Source organism: Bufo bufo, chromosome 3 (genome assembly GCF_905171765.1).
Source record: "Bufo bufo chromosome 3, aBufBuf1.1, whole genome shotgun sequence".
Taxonomy (NCBI): domain Eukaryota; kingdom Metazoa; phylum Chordata; class Amphibia; order Anura; family Bufonidae; genus Bufo; species Bufo bufo.
The window spans coordinates 162,482,152-162,503,278 of NC_053391.1; the positions used below are offsets into that span (position 1 = coordinate 162,482,152).

The following is a 21,127-nucleotide window of genomic DNA, read 5'->3' on the forward strand; positions in this document are numbered from 1 at the left end:
GCGTGCAAAATGCAGTAAATCACATTGCACCCGCGCAATAAAAACTGAACAACTGAACGTGATCGCAAACAAAACTGAATGGCTTTGTTTGCGAAATCGCGCAGTTTTCACTGAACGCATCCGGACATGTTAGTCTGCAAGGGGCCTTAGTGTCCCTCATATCACTAGTAGGGGTGACTGACTGTCGTATAAGATGACTCCCCAGATCATCACACCAGCAGATGGGGCAGTGTGTCACTCCACAGCAAAGGCAGGATTTAAATGCTCCCCACAAGGCCTCCATACTCATAAGCAAACAGAACCTGGATTCATAGATAGACAATATAGTTCCAGTCCATAACAGTCCATATTTCTCAAAGGCAATGGTGATTGGCTGTAATAGGTGCCATGACACCAAATCTCCTTCTACTAAGCACCTGAAAATGGTTGGACAGAGACAGGTTTGTGTAATTAAGGTGCCACCTGTGTCTAGATGGTGGACAAAGAAACTATGGGAGCTGCTCATCCTTGTGGAGGAATCAAACGATCCACTCTACTGGTGGTCTGTCTGGGCAGTCCAGAGCTTGCTCAAATAACCACTGCTCCCAACATCTACCACCAGGTAGGTCAGAAAAGCCTAGATGGAGGGCAATTCATAGAAATGACTATCCTGCTTCTATCAGTCCAGTGATGCTCTACCTCTCAAAGTTTGTCAACTGGTCAAAACGGTTTCAAGTCGTAGAGGCGTATCTAGCAGTCAACAATCCTTCAGCAAGAAGTAAACTACCCAAAAGTAGTCTCTAAGAATCCTTTTCTAGGGCAGCGGGGTGAAGTACTTTTACACCCTTTTGTGGCAAGACCCAGTGTCTAATCAGACCATACCTGTAATCATTTACATATCTGAGACCTAACTGCAGCTGTTTTGTAGGAATCCAACATTTCTACCCAAGTGTGTTTTTTTTGTCAATTCATGTATTAACTTCAACCAAGGGTAAGTATATTGGGCACATAAGGGAATCTTTCCACACGCCTAGGTTTTTTCAACCTTTGTGCTTTACTGAGGCTGGCATTACTGATAGGACCCTGAAGCTGGGGCTGTTGGGACTGGAGATTTGTTATACCAGCAATGTTTGTGTATGTGTGCATGCATCCATGTCCACGTCCATCAACTTCTCATCACAACATCCCTTAAAGGAGGATTTAAATTACAGTGGACAGGGGATAACTTCTAGATCAGTCAAGATCGAACCGATCACAAGAATGGGAGTCATGTGTCTCCCTTTTGAATGGAACAGTGGTCAAGCATACAAAATGGCGTTCAGGGCAAATTCTATGGGACTACCCATAGCAGTAACTCCAGCACTGTAGAAATCTATTGGAGGGCCAGCATGGATGCCTGTATGCTGCACCAGTTGTGAAATAGGATAACTGGTGGATACTGGAATCCCTTCTAAAGTAGTTCCACAGAACAGACAAAGATTGTAATCAGTGCCACAGCCTGTATGTTAAAGGGGTTGGCCACTTTCTGGTTATTGTTGACCAATATGTTTCTCAGATGATAATATGACACTTACTAATATAGCCTTTGTTGAAATTCTGCACCATTTTCTAGATTTTATAAGATATGCCCCCTTGTTTACAATGTCTTTTGTGCTGTCCACTCAGAGGTCCTGTCCATAAGATGGAGGGTCATGTGTCACCAGGCAAATCACTGCCGTGTGATGTCTCCTCAATTCAGATACACCGCTCCAGCCATCTGCACTTGTTCTGTTAGTTTAGTCCAGATTCAGTGTGTTTGAACAGAGAAGACATCACATGGAGGAGATTTGCCTGGTCACATGACTCCATCAGCAGCCATTTTATGGACAGGACCTCTGTGTGGACATCACAAAAGTCTTGGCAAACAAGGGGGCATACCTTATAAAATATAGAAAATACCACAGAATATCAACAAAGACTATATTAGTAAGTGTCACATAATCATCTTACGAACACAATGGTCAACAGTAACCAGAAAGTGGCCAACCCCTTTAAGCATCAAGATACCTATCTAAAGTGCAACCTATCTAAAGAGCACGGCTACTGCAAATGTCTTCTTCATACAGAGCAGCTCTTGTTTAAAAGTATGAAGCTGTATGAATGTGATATTCAGAGCATGGGTGCTGCATATCCCTTAGATATTACATTTCTCTTCATGGTTGGCGGTCTAAACATTAGTGACCAAAATACACAGATCCAACAGATCTATCTCTTAAATGTAGAGATATACTAAGCTGAATTCTCCAGAATACTGACTCAATGTGCAACAGAAATTGGTGTATACGTCTTGCATGTGCTTTAGACACTTTTTGTTCCTCACTAGACAGTTTTGAAAAGCGCAAACGTTGGTCTAAAATGAGGCAACCTAGAGGTTGTGTAAGAAAGAGGAAACTGTCTAATGTTGACCACGATGGACCACTTTATATACTGTACATCTGTAAGCCACTGTGAGAAGGCTGGAATATCATCTGCCTGGTCTAGCCTTACAATAAACTCTCTCAATGGTATTCCTTCAGAATAGTATTAAAAGGGTTTATAAGCATTTACAGAGTAAAATATTCACATAAGACAAACTAGGAGCCTCAGATTCCCATGGGTCATGGAAGCCCCCTGCAGTGATGTACAGGATAGGCATTCTCCCGGACTGTGTAATGATATGCTTGCTGTACACAAATGCTCATAACAGGAGAACTGGAGTACCACTGACCCACAATGATGAGAAGCTCAACCACTTACTGACCCAGAAACACATGACTTCATTCAATGCCTGATGCTATAATGTTTCTGATTAATTCCTAAAAGGCTCTCGTGGGACATCATTTAAATCATTAGATGGAAAAACAAAATTCAAACCAGATATCTAGTGTAAATGCTGCTATTGATTTCCCGTTTTTAAAGTCTTGATCTACGGTGATGTGCTGAACCTTTTTTCCGAGTTCAGAAACCCTACTGGCAATAGAACAGAAGAGGCTCCATGCCACGTACTAATGTAATGTTTATATAAAGTCTAAAGAACAAAAAAACGTACAATTCATGTTCTTATCACAGGCATGCCAAAAGACTAAACATCCAAGCATGGAAACGTAAGGAATCCTTATATCGGCTACATCCCCTACACACAACATCCTGTACATTTTGCCTAATCTGTGTCTACAAGGATCTTCTGGTGTATCATAGATACATGTAAGGCTACTTTAACACTGGCATTTTGGTTTTCCATTTGCGAGATCCGTTCAGGGCTCTCACAAGCGGTCCAAAACGGATCAGTTTTGCCCTAATGCATTCTGAATGGAAAAGGATCCGCTCAGAATGCATCGGTTTGCCTCCGTTCCGCTCTGGAGGCGGACACCAAAACGCAGCTTGCAGCGTTTTGGTGTCAGTCTGACGAAACTGAGCCAAATGGATCCGTTCTGACACACAATGTAAGTCAATGGGGACGGATCCGTTTTCACTGACACAATAGAAAACTGATCTGTCCTCCATTGACTTCCAATGGTGTTCAAGACGGATCCGTCTTGGCTATGTTAAAGAGAATACAAACGGATCTGATCTGAACGGATGCAGACGTTTGTATTATCTGAATGGATCCGTCTGTGCAGATCCATGACGGATCTGTACCAAACGCGAGTGTGAAAGTAGCCTAAGAATATGACATCTCAGCTCAACACTGATTTCCAGAAGGAACTCTGCAGAGCATTGTAAATGTCATTGACATCATTTGTCTATTTCCGTTTCTGGAACAAAGGTTGTATAGGCTACATGTACAAAAAGTATCAATAGAACACTAATGTCTACGTGCTGCAAAACTAGGCTTAAAGGGGTTGTCCAAGTTATCATTTTGTACTTTGTATGCTTCTAACTAAGCAAATGTAAGGGGTTTTCAATTCACTTCCTTCATCTACAGTGGCCCTAGTTAGCTGAGGGTGACATGACCTGTGATGTCCGCTTCCTTCTCTGCTCTGATGAGGTTCTGAGGAAGGAGGAGGAGCAGGTCTGCCTCTGTGCAAGGAGTGTCACTGTGAAGGCCGTGCTGGCTGGAGAGACAAGCCACACACCCCTGCACTGCCATCTGCCCTGTGTCTCTCCTCCCACTAGATTCTTCAGCAAAGTTTAACCCCTTCTACCATCAGCAGCTGTAGGCTCTTCCTCAGGTACTGAGCAGCTGCAGGGTTTCCTGTTCTCCAGGCAGTGAAGAGACAAATGCTGTGCACAGGATTTTCCCTCCCTCCTCACCCTGCAAACACAGAGCTAACAAAGACTGGAGGAGTTCTCTCCTCTGTACTCTTCTGCTGGCTGCACAGCATTGCAAAAGAACAGGTAGGCAGAAGATACTGTGTCTATCAGCAATGTCACTGTACAGCGGGGACTTGTAGTCCCACACTTACAACATGAGCATCCCAGCAGTCAGACGGCAGACAGGGCAGCAATTTTATTCACTCCCTTTGCAGAGCAGGTAGAGGGGAAAGGCAGTCTTTGTTGAGGCCAACAAATATTCATGAAGCAAATTGCTGTTACACACCCAACACACACAGCTCTGCAACTGCATGTCAACAAAGGGCCAGAACAGAACTAGGGAAATGAGTAAATATATATTTTTTGCCTCAAACTTGCTTAGCTTATGTATATTTTTCTGACCACGAGAAAACAAAATTTGCTATTATTTTCCTATGCATTATAATCCACTCATATCCATTGTATAAATGAACAAATTATAACAATGTAAAGAAGACTTACTTCACATATAAATCTAAATGTCTAGGAAAATCGATCTTGCCGGCCAGAATTTTCTGATATATTCCAAAGGGATTGTCGTCAAAAAACGGGGGGAACCTATGAAAACACAATAAAATAATCATTGTAAGAAACATTAACATTAAAGTGGTTGTGGTCCAACTGTTGGCATCCGCAGTAATCAATAGATTAAAAGGGTCATGCCACTCCAGGGTGTGCTGCAAACCCTCACGGTTTACCAGACACAGCTTTGCATTTAACCCCTGCCCCATGAAACGCCCCGCAAACTAGTCAGGACTGCCCACTTATGGGTTGGGGCTTGTATAATACCCAACCCATTTAAGGCCTGGGACAGCCTAAATTTGTAGAGGCTGTCTCTGAAAATTAGGGACAGTCCCTGGAAAAATCGGGACTGTTGGGAAGTGTCGTTCTCAAGTTTTGGTATTGGCTGAGCCCGGTATTCCAGCTCACTGCAGATCAGATGGCTACAGCTGCCCTGTGCTAAAGATATGTAAAGGGAGGATATAAAAACAGAAAGGGAATAAAAACTTTCTATCAGAAAAAAATATAACATTTACATTTCAGGAATGGACATGGTTATATTACAGCTTTCTGGCTGAAATATCAAATACAAGTGTAAATACATTAAATACACACAAATTTGTGCTTTGCTTGGTAGAAAATAAAACAAAAAAAAAAAATCTAAAAAAAATAATAAATCAATGGAAAGATTCAATATACTAAGAGCCGACCCCATACTATGCAGATAAACACATGCTGACGTCAAGTGTATAAGTGCACTTTTTACATTTTGCCCTTTCCCACAATCAAGACATCTGTTAGTAACATTGCAGTTTTCCAGTGTTTGACCTCCATTATTAGCAGGTCTGTATGGCTTCAGTCCAATCATTGACTGTGGCTATGCTTCTTCTACATGTAAGCACACTGACAGGAAGGAATTACTACACCCAGCTGTAATACATTAGCCTCATCTGCATGCAATATGTAGCTAAAGATGTACCTGTGCCTCCCCTCTTTTCTAACCATACGATCTATAACCCTTATTACATTATGATTTAGGCACTCCACCCTAAAAAAGAATTCAAAGTGAAAGCTAAAAACCTGAAAACGGAATCCTCAATACAGCTGATATCCATGTCTAAGGCCCCTATCACACAAGCGAGTATTCCACGCGGGTGCAATGCGTGATGCGAACGCATTGCGCCAGCACGAAATCCGGACTCATTCATTTCAATGGGGCTGTGTACATGTGCGTTGGTTTTCACGCATCACCTGTGCGTTGCGTGAAAATCGCAGCATGTTCTATATTCTGCGATTTTCACGCAACGTGGGCCATATAGAAGTGAATGGAGTCAAAATCGCATCCGCAAGCAAGTGCGGACGCAATGCGCTTTTCACGGATGGTTGCTAAGAGATGTTGTTTATATACATTCAGTTTTTTATCACGCGCGTTCAAAACGCATTGCACCCGCTCGATAAAAACTGAACGCGATCGCAAGCAAAACTGAATAACTTTGCCTGCAAAATCGTGCATCTTTTACTGAACGCTTTTGCAACGCATCTGGACCAAATCAGGACATGCTCGTCTGCAAGGGGCTTAAGGGTTTAACCACCTCAGGCCCCAGTGCTTAAACACCCTGAAAGACCAGGCCACTTTTTACACTTCTGACCTACACTACTTTCACCGTTTATTGCTCGGTCATGCAACTTACCACCCAAATGAATTTTACCTCCTTTTCTTCTCACTAATAGAGCTTTCATTTGGTGGTATTTCATTGCTGCTGACATTTTTACTTTTTTTGTTATTAATCGAAATTTAACGATTTTTTTGCAAAAAAATGACATTTTTCAGTTGTAAAATTTTGCAAAAAAAACGAGATCCATATATAAATTTTGCTCTAAATTTATTGTTCTACATGTCTTTGATAAAAAAAAAATGTTTGGGTAAAAAAAAAATGGTTTGGGTAAAAGTTATAGCGTTTACAAACTATGGTACAAAAAATGTGAATTTCCGCTTTTTGAAGCAGCTCTGACTTTCTGAGCACCTGTCATGTTTCCTGAGGTTCTACAATGGCCAGACAGTACAAACACCCCACAAATGACCCCATTTCGGAAAGTAGACACCCTAAGGTATTCACTGATGGGCATAGTGAGTTCATAGAACTTTTTATTTTTTGTCACAAGTTAGCGGAAAATGATGATTTTTTTTTCTTATTTTTTTTTTCTTACAAAGTCTCATATTCCACTAACTTGTGACAAAAAATAAAAACTTCCATGAACTCACTATGCCCATCAGCGAATACCTTGGGGTGTCTTCTTTCCAAAATGGGGTCACTTGTGGGGTAGTTATACTGCCCTGGCATTCTAGGGGCCCAAATGTGTGGTAAGGAGTTTGAAATCAAATTCTGTAAAAAATGACCAGTGAAATCCGAAAGGTGCCCTTTGGAATATGGGCCCCTTTGCCCACCTAGGCTGCAAAAAAGTGTCACACATCTGGTATCTCCGTATTCAGGAGAAGTTGGGGAATGTGTTTTGGGGTGTCATTTTACATATACCCATGCTGGGTGAGAGAAATCTTGGCAAAAGACAACTTTTCCCATTTTTTTATACAAAGTTGGCATTTGACCAAGATATTTATCTCACCCAGCATGGGTATATGTAAAATGACACCCCAAAACACATTCCCCAACTTCTCCTGAAAACGGAGATACCACATGTGTGACACTTTTTTGCAGCCTAGGTGGGCAAAGGGGCCCATATTCCAAAGAGCACCTTTCGGATTTCACTGGTCATTTTTTACAGAATTTGATTTCAAACTCCTTACCACACATTTGGGCCCCTAGAATGCCAGGGCAGTATAACTACCCCACAAGTGACCCCATTTTGGAAAGAAGACACCCCAAGGTATTCGCTGATGGGCATAGTGAGTTCATGGAAGTTTTTATTTTTTGTCACAAGTTAGTGGAATATAAGACTTTGTAAGGAAAAAAAAATCATCATTTTCCACTAACTTGTGACAAAAAATAAAAAATTCTAGGAACTTGCCATGCCCCTCACGGAGTACCTTGGGGTGTCTTCTTTCCAAAATGGGTTCACTTGTGGGGTAGTTATACTGCCCTGGCATTTTCCAGGGGCCCTAATGTGTTGTAAGTAGGTAACTGACCTGTGAAATCCGAAAGGTGCTCTTTGGAATGTGGGCCCCTTTGCCCACCTAGGCTGCAAAAAAGTGCCACACATGTGGTATCGCCGTATTCAGGAGAAGTTGGGTAATGTGTTTTGGGGTGTCATTTTACATATACCCATGCTGGGTGAGATAAATATCTTGGTCAAATGCCAACTTTGTATAAAAAAATGGGAAAAGTTGTCTTTTGCCAAGATATTTCTCTCACCCAGCATGGGTAAATGTAAAATGACACCCCAAAACACATTCCCCAACTTCTCCTGAGTACGGAGATACCAGATGTGTGACACTTTTTTGCAGCCTAGATGCGCAAAGGGGCCCACATTCCTTTTATGAGGGCATTTTTAGACATTTGGATCCCAGACTTCTTCTCACGCTTTAGGGCCCCTAGAATGCCAGGGCAGTATAAATACCCCACATGTGACCCCATTTTGGAAAGAAGACACCCCAAGGTATTCAATGAGGGGCATGGCGAGTTCATATAAATTTTTTTTTTTTGGCACAAGTTAGCGGAAATTGATTTTTTTTTATTTTTTTCTCACAAAGTCTCCCTTTCCGCTAACTTGGGACAAAAATTTCAATCTTTCGTGGACTCAATATGCCCCTCACGGAATACCTGGGGGTGTCTTCTTTCCGAAATGGGGTCACATGTGGGGTATTTATACTGCCCTGGTATTCTAGGGGCCCTAAAGCGTGAGAAGAAGTCTGGAATATAAATGTCTAAAAAATTTTACGCATTTGGATTCCGTGAGGGGTATGGTGAGTTCATGTGAGATTTTATTTTTTGACACAAGTTATTTCCGCTAACTTGGGCCAAAAAAATGTCTGAATGGAGCCTTACTGAGGGGTGATCAATGAAAGGGAGTGATCAATGACAGGGGGGTGATCAGGGAGTCTATATGGGGTGACCACCCCCCTGTCATTGATCACCCCCCTATAAGGCTCCATTCAGATGTCCGTATGTGTTTTGCGGATCCGATCCATGTATCCGTGGATCCGTAAAAATCATACGGACATCTGAATGCAGCCTGACAGGGGGGTGATCACTGACAGGGGGGGGGTGATCAATGACAGGGGGGGTAATCAATGACAGGGGGGTGATCAGGGAGTCTATATGGGGTGATCACCACAGTCATTGATCACGCCCCTGTAAGGCTTTATTCAGACGTCCGTATGCGTTTTGCGGATCCGATCCATCTATCAGTGGATCCGTAAAAATCATGCGGACATCTGAATGGAGCTTTACAGGGGTGTGATCAATGACAGGGGGGTAATCAATGACAGGGGGGTGATCAGGGAGTCTATATGGGGTGATCACCACAGTCATTGATCACGCCCCTGTAAGGCTTTATTCAGACGTCCGTATGCGTTTTGCGGATCCGATCCATCTATCAGTGGATCCGTAAAAATCATGCGGACATCTGAATGGATCTTACAGGGGGGTAATCAATGACAGGGGGGTGATCAGGGAGTCTATATGGGGTGATCACCACAATCATTGATCACGCCCCTGTAAGGCTCCATTCAGATGTCCGTATGCGTTTTGCGGATCCGATCCATCTATCAGTGGATCCGTAAAAATCATGCGGACATCTGAATGGAGCTTTACAGGGGTGTGATCAATGAGAGGGGGGTAATCAATGACAGGGGGGTGATCAGGGAGTCTATATGGGGTGATCACCACAGTCATTGATCACGCCCCTGTAAGGCTTTATTCAGACGTCCGTATGCGTTTTGCAGATCCGATCCATCTATCAGTGGATCCGTAAAAATCATGCGGACATCTGAATGGATCTTACAGGGGGGTAATCAATGACAGGGGGGTGATCAGGGAGTCTATATGGGGTGATCACCACAGTCATTGATCACGCCCCTGTAAGGCTCCATTCAGATGTCCGTATGCGTTTTGCGGATCCGATCCATCTATCAGTGGATCCGTAAAAATCATGCGGACATCTGAATGGAGCTTTACAGGGGTGTGATCAATGACAGGGGGGTAATCAATGACAGGGGGGTGATCAGGGAGTCTATATGGGGTGATCACCACAGTCATTGATCACGCCCCTGTAAGGCTTTATTCAGACGTCCGTATGCGTTTTGCAGATCCGATCCATCTATCAGTGGATCCGTAAAAATCATGCGGACATCTGAATGGAGCTTTACAGGGGGGTGATCAATGACAGGGGGGTAATTAATGACAGGGGGTGATCAGGGAGTCTATATGGGGTGATCAGGGGTGATCAAGGGTGAATAAGGGGTTAATAAGTGACAGGGGGGGGGTGTAGTGTAGTGGTGCTTGGTGCAACATATTACTGAGCTGCCTGTGTCCTCTGGTGGTCGATCCAAACAAAGGGGACCACCAGAGGACCAGGTATATTAGACGCTGTTATCAAAACAGCGTCTAATATACCTGTTAGGGGTTAAAAAAATCACATCTCCAGCCTGCCAGCGAACGATCGCCGCTGGCAGGCTGGAGATCAACTCTCTTACATTCCGTTCCTGTGAGCGCGCGCGCCTGTGTGCGCGCGTTCACAGGAAAACCCGGCTCACGCGAGATGACACGTATATGCGTCGCTGAGCGCAGGGCTGCCACCTCCAGAACGCGAATCTGCGTTAGGCGGTCCGGAGGTGGTTAAAGGGGGGGGGGGGGGGGGGAGAGTTATTTCCACAAAACACATTCTACATTTTTTTAAACCAGCACCTGAATCTAAATACTTTTGTAACTGCGAGTAATTACATTTTTTGTATAGCCACTGAGTTATTCAATAAAATATATTTATATAGCGCCACCTGGTGTTTGTTGTTTTCCTTATTTGTTGTCCACCTCACTGAGGTGGTCACACATGCTCAGTTAAAATTTTCAAATGTCACCAGCCATATCTACTGTTAGAAGCTGTGTCCATTACGGTGAAAGAGCTTCATTAGAAGGACACACCCTTGAGCTACCAGCCTGAAGAGAATCTAGCAGAACAATTGGCGCAATGAATCTGGAGATCTTTGATTCCATGTAAGGTACAGGGCTGGTTCTATCTTTGTGAGAAAGACATCGTCATGTACTATGTGATGTCTGATTTTTTTTTACATCAATCATGGCAGGAGACACTTATCAGTACCTTCACAACATCGTATTTAAAAGAACTTAACACATACCAATTTACAGTGGATATAAAAAGTCTACACACCCCTGTTAAATATGTCAGGTTTCTGTGCTGTAAAAAAATGAGATAAAGATAAATCCTTTCAGAACTTTTTTACCTTTAATGTGACCTATAAACTGTACCACTCAATTGAAAAACAAACTGAAATATTTTAGGTGGAGGGAAGAAAACAAAAAAAAATAACTAAAATAATGTGGTTGCATAAGTGTGCACACCCTCATTCAAAGTCATTTTAAATAGGAGTCCGCATACACTTGCCATCATTTATAGTGCCTCTGATTAACCCCAAATAAAGTTCAGCTGCTCTAGTTGGTCTTTCCTGAAGTTTTCTTAGTCGCATCCCAGAGCAAAAGCCATGGTCCACAGAGAGCTTCCAAAGCATCAGAGGGATCTCATTGTTAAAAGGAATCAGTCAGGAGAAGGGTACAAAAGAGTTTCCAAGGCATTAGATATACCATGGAACACAGTGAAGACAGTCATCATCAAGTAGAGAAAATATGGCACAACAGTGACATTACCAAGAACTGGACGTCCCTCCAAAATTGATGAAAAGACGAGAAGAAAACTGGTCTGGGAGGCTACCAAGAGGCCTACAGCCACATTAAAGGAGCTGCAGGAATATCTGGCAAGTACTGGCTGTGTGGTACATGTGACAACAATCTCCCGTATTCTTCATATGTCTGGGCTATGGGGTAGAGTGGCAAGACGAAAGCCTTTTTTTTTTGCTACATTTTGCAAAAACACATCTGAAGTCTCCCAAAAGCATGTGGGAAAAGGTGTTATGGTCTGATGAAACCAAGGTTGAACTTTTTGGCTATAATTCCAAAAGATATGTTTGGCACAAAAACAACACTGCACATCACCTAAAGAACACCATAACCACAGTGAAGCATGGTGGTGGCAGCATCATGCTTTGGGGCTGTTTTTCTTCAGCTGGAACTGGGGCCTTAGTTAAGCTAGAGGGTATTATGAACAGTTCCAAATACCAGTCAATATTGGCACAAAACCTTCAGGCTTCTGCTAGAAAGCTAAACATGAAGAGGAACTTCAACGACGACGACAATGACCCAAAGCATACATCCAAATCAACAAAGGAATGGCTTCACAAGAAGAAGATTAAAGTTTTGGAATGGCCCAGCCAGAGCCCAGACCTGAATCCGATTGAAAATCTGTGGGGTGATCTGAAGAGAGCTGTGCACAGGAGATGCCCTCGCAATCTGACAGATTTGGAGTGTTTTTGCAAAGAAGAGTGGTCAAATCTTGCCAAGTCAAAATGTGCCATGCTGATAGACTCATACCCAAAAAGACCGAGTGCTATAATAAAATCAAAAGGTGCTTCAACAAAATATTAGTTTAAAAGGTGTGCATACTTATGCAACCATATTATTTTATTTTTATATTTTTTCTTCCTTCTACCTAAAAGATTTCAGTTTGTTTTTCAATTGAATTGTACAATTTATAGGTCACATCAAAAGGTGGAAAAAGTTCTGAAATGATTTATCTTTGTCTCATTTTTTTACAGCACAGAAACCTGACATTTTGACAGGGGTGTGTAGACTTTTTATATCCACTGTACATACCCTTGTCATAAAACTGTATTTAGTAGATGGGTCAGTTGGTAAAGCTTAAAGCATTCCTAAACTTTAAGGTGACTTTTCAGAATAAGCAGTCATGTGTGAAGATGATGAATACCCTTACTTTTTTTGAGGGCAATCTCGACACAATTTTATGACTTTTTTATCACTCTTTATTCAATTCTTCACCATACTGGATTAATATGTTTAGATTTTAATAGTACATATTTTAAAATGGGGAAAGAGAGGTGATTAAAATTTTAAAACTTTTTTGTTTTTACGTTTTTTTTCCACACTTTTTTAAAGTCCCCATAGGGGACTTGAACATGCGATCATCAGACCGCTTCTCCCATAGTCTATGGGAGATTCTCTATGTTCCTCCATAGGAACTATTGCTGTGGTAGCCTCTGCTCCTTCAGTGGGACCACGGCTACCACAGAGAACAAATGCCTTCCCTGGTCACTGTGCTGAGGAGCCGTTTGGGCCCCGAGAGCGTAGCACTCCTCTCAGATGCTGTGGTCAGAATTGCCCATGAGGGGAGCATTATTACTGATCACAGGCATTAGCTCCAGGTGTCTGCTGTGTGAATAACAATATTTAAAGGCCATACTGCTGATATATTTAGTCGGATGGTGGTAGGGAAGTGGTTAATCTGTCAGTTTTCTCTGAGGGCTGCTATAAGGTCTCTCATACACAGCACACATAGAACAAGAGATCCTACTCCTTTATCTTTCTATAAGACACCCTCAGAAGCAGCAGAAAGGAGGACATTATACAGCGGTACTGAGCAGTGTAGCTGTGAATCCAGAAATATATAGGAAATATAACAAAATACTTCAAACAGCAGAAAAGTCTCTTTCAGGCTGCATGTCTCTTTAAAATGGCTCCCTCCTGTCTCCATAGATTTATAGGGGCAGCACCTGTATCCTAATATCTAAGTGAAGTTGATCATTTGCCTTATCTTGGTCAAAATGGATTTTGGAGAGTAAACAATCAGTGCAGGTTGAAAGAATTTTACCCTACATCAAATTGTTTCTATTAAGATATGTCAGCATTTACAAATGCATTACAAGAAAATGACTTACCCAGACAACATTTCAAATATTAGAATACCTAGTGCCCACCAGTCCACTGCTCTCCCGTGACCTTTGCTCTGTATGACTTCAGGTGCCAGGTATTCTGGTGTACCACACAGCGTCCAAGTCCTGAAAAGAAGAGATTATAAGGATTCAGCCTTGTGCCGTTATTCATCATATTTAAGAAACAATTTACAAGATGACCACACAATATACTAAATGGTTAAGTCGTCAACAGCACAAAATACTATTGGCACCAAACTTTTTTAGATTGTCTAGGACAGACAGCAGGGTGCAGATCCTGCACATTTGTAGGTTGCTGAAGCTGGTCCCATAAATTCTCGAATGGCGATAAGTCATCTGACCGTGCAGGCCAAGGAAATGTTGCAATTTGGCAAAGACATACGTTGGAAACCCTTGCTGCGTGTGGTCCAGCGTTACCCTGCTGATGCGGCAACCCATGTGGACATGTTACTGAGCTGTTAGTGTCCCTCATATCACTAGTAGGGGTGACTGACTGTCATATGCAATGGCTCCCTAGATCATCACACCACCAGTTGGGGCAGCGTGTCGATCCACCTCAAAGGCAGGATTGAAGCGTTCACCACGAGGCCTCAATACTCAAACCCAACTGTCGGTTTACAAGCAGAACCTGCGTTCTACACTAAAGACGATTCAACAAAAGATTCAAGGTGTTGACTTGGCTTTGAAATTCCCCAGATCGCAATGAGCATCTATGAGGGAGAGCCTATTCCTGCAGTTCATTTCTACACATTAGGGCTAAGAACGTTCAGCATGTTTGCTGAGAAAATAATGAAGAAACATTTGCAGCTCAATAAATTAGAATATCATCGAAAAGTTTATTTAGTTCAGTAATTAAATTCAAAAGGTGAAATATATATTATAAAGATTCATTAGACAAAGAGTGATCTAGTTCAAGAGTTTATTTCTTTTAATGTTGATGCTTATGGCTTACAGCTAATGAAAGCCCAAAAGTCAGTATCTCAGAAAATTAAAATATTATATAAGACCAATTAAAAAAAAAAATTTCATTCACAAATGTTGGCCTACTAAAAAGTATGGTTGGGGCTCATTTTGCATGAATTAATGTGGCACTGTCCAGGTTGCTTTGATAGTGGTCTTCAGCTTGTCTGCATTGTTGGGTCTGGTGTCTCATCTTCCTCCTGACAATATCCCACAGATTCTCTATAGTGTTTAGGTCAGGTGAGTTTGCTGGCCAATCAGGCACAGTGATACAGTGGTGCACTCCTGGTGTAAAGTACAGATATGGTAGAATTCTTTGGAAATAAAAATTCTGTCTGGTTTTGGAAAATACATTTTCAAATACCCTACATGGACATTTTGAGTTGATACAAGAAGGTCCCAGAACAGAAAACAGCTACAAAAAGTGCATCTCTCACTCGCTTTCTATCTCGAAGACCCAGCACCTGTTTTTAGATGAAAGTTAATTGTGCATTTTATTTGCAGATCAAGATCCTAGAGTGGTGAGGCACATAATCCAGGTTGCTTGAGTTCCAGCGTGAAGTTTCAACAAATCAGTGATGATTTGGGGAGTCATGTCTTCTGCTGATGTTGGTCCACTGTGTTATATCAAGTCCAAAGTCAGAGCAGTCGTCTACCAGGAAGATTTAGAGCACTTCATGCTCCCCTCTGCTGACAAGCTTTATAGAGGTGCTGATTTCATTTTCCAGCTGGACTTGGCACCTGTCCATACTGCTAAAAGTACCAATACCTGGTTTAATAAACATAGTATCATTGTGCTTGACTGGCCAGATCTAAACTCGCCTGACCTAAACCCTATAGAGAATCTATAGGGTATTGTCAAGAGGAAGATGAGAGACACCAGACAAGCTGAAGGCCTCTATCTACCGTAGCATCCTGGGCTTCCACAACACCTCAGCAGTGCCACGGGCTGATTGCCTCCAGGCCACACCGCATTGAAGCAGTAATTCATAGAAAAGGAGCCCTGACCAAGTATTCAGTGCATATACTGTACATACTTCTCAGTAGGCCAACATTTCTGTATTAAAATTATTTTTTTAATTGGTCTTGTATAAATATTCTAATTTTCTGAGATACTGAAGTTGGGTTTACATTAGCTATAAGCCATAACCATCAACATTAAAATAAATAAATGCTTGAAATAGATCACTGTGTGTAATAAATCTTTATAATATATGAAATATTTTAGATTAGTGGCTCTCCTCCTTTCTTTACTGTGGATAAGGTGCTCTGGCCTTGTGACTCACCGCGTCAACCAGATAAAATCAGATTAATTATAACTATGGACAGGCACACTTCATTTGGAGAAACCCAGGGAGATCGTATTTGTACCATTTAAACTCTCATTCATTAGTTAATAGACAAATTAAAATATTCTAAAATACACAAAATAAAAAAATGATTTATATGAATTGTAATTCATTGCTGATACCATACAAATGCCCCTCTGTCTATTGTGCGGCGACCCGCTTATTTCTTTACACTTCCTACACAGTGAATTCTCTATCTACTACAAATCATCCAAACTCTGGCATTTACCATCTTTTCAGAGAAGTAAACACAAGCATATGACATAGAAGATAAAAGTGAGCTGAAAACAACATACAATCCCAATGAGTATCTGGTATAGATTAATACTCATATAGCGGTATAGTTCATAGAAACATAGAATGTGTCGGCAGATAAGAACCATTTGGCCCATCTAGTCTGCCCAATATACTGAGTACTATGGATAGCCCCTGGCCCTATCTTATATGAAGGATGGCCTTATGCCTATCCCATGCATGCTTAAACTCCTCCACTGTATTTGCAGCTACCACTTCTGCAGGAAGGCTATTCCATGCATCCACTACTCTCTCAGTATAGTTCACTTATAATCCTGGTGCACTGATATCAGTCCACAAAGGTTCCGTATCGATTCACGGACTACAAGCCAGCAAACCGTTCCAATAGCTACTTTATATCAGTTTGCAATTGGGCAACTCGCTGGTCTTTACGTCCTCTCTCCTATGTCAGACCACTGAAGGGCCTTTACTCGCTGCTTCAAGATCCTAAATTGTTACTCTCTGTATTGACTGACTGACTCTGCAGGCAGTTCCCATAAACACGTTGTATCAGTCTGCATAAGGTAACTTATTGCGCTGGTTTTGCGATCTCCTGCATATAACGGAACACTATCTATTCAATGGTACTGAGGGGTCTTTACTCCCTGTTTAGAGATCGTACATGGTCGGCCTCTACGACCACCCATGTAGTGGTATGTGGTGCTCCACTCAGGTACGACGACTCCCACTGTCTCCAGTGCAGACAGTCAATTTGTGTTATAGCAGTTGGATCCCGGCGTCCCACGTGTTGACAAGATCTCAGCGTTCCACGTGGTGAGACGAGCTAGGATTTCACAGAGGTTCTCATATGACTTCACTGTATTTAAGAATTGAAAATGTATCTTTTTGGAAAAAAAAAAGAAATGTGAAGCGCTTCAGATAGAACATATGAGAACCTCTGTGAAATCCTAGCTCGTCTCACCACGTGGAACGCTGAGATCACGCCGGGATCCAACTGCTATAACACAAATTGACTGTCGGCACTGGAGACAGTGGGAGTCGTCGTACCTGAGTGGAGCACCACATACCACTACATGGGTGGTCGTAGAGGCCGACCATGTACGATCTCTAAACAGGGAGTAAAGACCCCTCAGTACCATTGAATAGATAGTGTTCCGTTATATGCAGGAGATCGCAAAACCAGCGCAATAAGTTACCTTATGCAGACTGATACAACGTGTTTATGGGAACTGCCTGCAGAGTCAGTCAGTCAATACAGAGAGTAACAATTTAGGATCTTGGAGCAGCGAGTAAAGACCCTTCAGTGGTCTGACATAGGAGAGAGGACGTAAAGACCAGCGAGTTGCCCAATTGCAAACTGATATAAAGTAGCTATTGGAACGGTTTGCTGGCTTGTAGTCCGTGAATCGATACGGAACCTTTGTGGACTGATATCAGTGCACCAGGATTATAAGTGAACTTTACTGAGAGAGTAGTGGATGCATGGAATAGCCTTCCTGCAGAAGTGGTAGCTGCAGTGAAGGAGTTTAAGCATGCATGGGATAGGCATAAGGCCATCCTTCATATAAGATAGGGCCAGGGGCTATTAATAGGATTCAGTATATTGGGCAGACTAGATGGGCAAATGGTTCTTATCTGCCGACACATTGTATGTTTCTATGAACTATACCGCTATATGAGTATTAATCTATACCAGATACTCATTGGGATTGTATGTTGTTTTCAGCTCACTTTTATCTTCTATGTCATATGCTTGTGTTTACTTCTCTGAAAAGATGGTAAATGTCAGAGATTGGATGATTTGCTGTAGATAGAGAATTCACTGTGTAGGAAGTGTAAAGAAATAAGCGGGTCGCCGCGCAATAGACAGAGGGGCATTTGTATGGTATCAGCAATGAATTACAATTCATATAAATCTTTTTTTTTTTTAATGTTATATTTTGTGTATTTTGGAATATTTTAATTTGTCTATTAACTAATAAAGGAGAGTTTGAATGGTACAAATACGATCTCCCTGGGTTTCTCTAAATGGAGTGTGCCTGTCCATAGTTATGATTAATCAGACTTTATAACATCTGACTATCACTTTTTGAATTGAATTACTGAAATAAAGTATCTTTTTGATGATATTCTAATTTATTGAGATCCACCTGTATGGCTCAGATGCATGGTTTATGAGCAGATACCCTTTAAAATGAAAACGCTACACGACTACGCTTTTCAAAAATGTACGCAGTAGTACACCCCTCTCCTGTCATATGTCAGGTGCACTGAAGTCAATGGATTCTTCGGTGACTTCTTTTTTGTAAACTGGTAACCAGAGCAGTGTTGTCAGCCTGCAATCAAACAGAATGGCAAAGCGGCTATAAAAGTAAGACATTTGTTAATCAGTTTTATCTTCAAAAACTAGCTTTTAACATTGAATACGATTGAAAAAGATTGGTTACGGAAAATCCACTGATTGTAGGAAACACTTTTGACCACTAGGTGGAGGTAGAAGATAATATTGCAATATGGCTTACATTACCAGGAGTATTTTATTTCACAAAAAAAAGGTATGTTCAGCAGATTCAAGCAATTACTTAAAAACTGAAAACGACAGGATAGTTGCAAAGTCTGAATAATTCGCCACAATGAAGCTGGGCGGGTCCGCACCTTCACGCCTTCAGCAGAAGTAAATACGTTGGATACATGAAAGCTGATAGCACATTCTAAAATGTCATGCTGGGGTGACCCGAGTACTAATATATATCTATACATCTATATGGTAAATACGGAGATCTGTCTAATGATCTTCATCTATCCAGGGCTTTAACCCCTTAATGAGCAGCTGTAACCACTCCAGTAAATACTGTAATTATCCATGATATAATAATTCCGGGACAACTTTTCTAATAACTCTGCATTGTGCCATTCCTCTTAGAAATGTGTGAATAAACGGACACATGGGGGTTACTATGCCCTTTGTCAAAGGGACATGACCCTACACAGTCTGGCATTGGCAGCACTGATTAGACACACCCCAACTGGTAACACCCCATTGTCAATTTATTCAGAAATTTCGAGTAGGAATATAAGAAAAAACATACAACATTGAGTTCTAAGAGAAGATGTTCTAGAATGGTCAACTCAGAGAATACAAATGTCCCTATTTTCCAGTGCAGAGGCTCCCATCCCTGCCGTCTCCAGTCCCTGGCATACCGGAAATGATGATGTCCTGTCGTGGTCATACTGAGCACCGCAGCCATTAGATGGCCTCAGCGTTGACATTTCCCCAAGTGGCACATGACCGCTAAGCCTCTGCGGTCGCATGTCCCCAAGTGGCACATGACCGCTAAGCCTCTGCGGTCGCATGTCCCCAAGTGGCACATGACCGCTAAGCCTCTGCGGTCGCATGTCCCCAAGTGGCACATGACCGCTAAGCCTCTGCGGTCGCATGTCCCCAAGTGGCACATGACCGCTAAGCCTCTGCGGTCGCATGTCCCCAAGTGGCACATGACCGCTAAGCCTCTGCGGTCGCATGTCCCCAAGTGGCACATGACCGCTAAGCCTCTGCGGTCGCATGTCCCCAAGTGGCACATGACCGCTAAGCCTCTGCGGTCATGTCTCTGTTTTCAGTTACTATGTAAACTCATAAAAAGGTTACAAATCGGCCAATAACCATAAAACAATCAGCACTCATAAAGCAGTCATACCTTTCAGAGACCCTGGCCGTTCATGGAGCAGAATATCATATTCCCAAAAATATGGAGCCCTGCTATAAAGATGTAGCAGGGTATCTTACTAATGTCATGAGGGGGCTTCCTTCACACACAAATTTGGTTTGCCTTTTTTTTCAGTGTGAAAACAGGTGTTCTTTCACATTGCATGCTTTTTTAGGGGTTTATTTTTATTTATTTTTTTTTACAAATAACGTTCTACTACTTAACTTTTTTGGGCTGTTTTCAGCGAGCCATGTGTTTTTAAACTGGAAAGTATGTGACACTTCCTCCATCGACTTCTTAAAATAAAATCGACATGAAAATGCAAAACAACGTTTTTTTAAGGCGGGGCAAAAATCAATGGATGTCTATGGCAGTAGACCGGAAAAAATGGCATGGACCCAAAAAACGCACCACAAGAAAACAAGGGCACTAGAAAAATATATGTGCGTACTCCGCTCACGGACCGTATATCTCGGAGGGCCTTACTTTGAGGGTCACTTTTTGGGGTTTTTCCCTTTCTAGTGCCGCCGTGCACTTTTATTTCTATCCACTTATTCTGGTGCCGCCGTGCACTATGGTCTTTACCTACTGCTGGTAAAGTTTGCGATTATCCCATTAACTAATGATTATCCTAATTATTATCCAAGGGCCTATCATTTTAATTCTACACAATTAAAAGTTATGTTTTAAGCTAACAACTGATCACTATTTCTGTTTTGGTTTTCTGGATTTTTTTGTGATCTATATAAAATTAACATCACGTCATTCCATTCTTCTCTTTAGTCATGCTTTTATTTAATATATTTTAAATATAAATAACTCTTCAAATGCAATGTTGTATAGTGCAATTTCAATTGATACCATAACAGGTCTATATCAAAAGCAAATGTACTCAGTATGCAATCTGGATTGTAAGCGGGTCTGTCAAGAGGTGGGACATAAGATGTCCTTCTTTACTCACGGTTTGTTTAAACAAAATAACATATGAGGATGGGGTAGAGCGTGTCTTTTCTGTTCACGATATTTGCTGTTCAATGTATCCCCAAAGAGGAAGGAACTCCAAATCCAGGTGTTAT

General features: G+C 41.9%; 1 protein-coding gene and 2 long non-coding RNA genes across 3 annotated transcripts in view; 1 reads left to right on the top strand and 2 right to left on the bottom strand.

The window, feature by feature from the left end:
- The window catches only part of PRKX (protein kinase X-linked), a 143,583-nt gene that overhangs the window by 15,321 nt on the left and 107,135 nt on the right, over positions 1–21,127 (bottom strand). Inside the window, exons 4-5 of the mRNA XM_040423753.1 lie at positions 13,769–13,888; positions 4,753–4,848 (exon numbers count right to left, since the gene is read on the bottom strand). Of these exons, the coding sequence (XP_040279687.1) occupies positions 4,753–4,848; positions 13,769–13,888 (216 nt within the window). The remainder of the gene's footprint in view (positions 1–4,752; positions 4,849–13,768; positions 13,889–21,127) is intronic.
- Positions 1–21,127, top strand: part of LOC120994881 — a 25,132-nt gene continuing 4,005 nt past the window's right edge. The window contains exons 1-2 of the long non-coding RNA XR_005777492.1: positions 1–14; positions 15,928–15,933. This is a non-coding gene — a long non-coding RNA (uncharacterized LOC120994881). The remainder of the gene's footprint in view (positions 15–15,927; positions 15,934–21,127) is intronic.
- The window catches only part of LOC120994880, a 14,546-nt gene continuing 8,614 nt past the window's right edge, over positions 15,196–21,127 (bottom strand). The window contains exons 2-3 of the long non-coding RNA XR_005777491.1: positions 15,622–15,800; positions 15,196–15,207 (exon numbers count right to left, since the gene is read on the bottom strand). This is a non-coding gene — a long non-coding RNA (uncharacterized LOC120994880). The remainder of the gene's footprint in view (positions 15,208–15,621; positions 15,801–21,127) is intronic.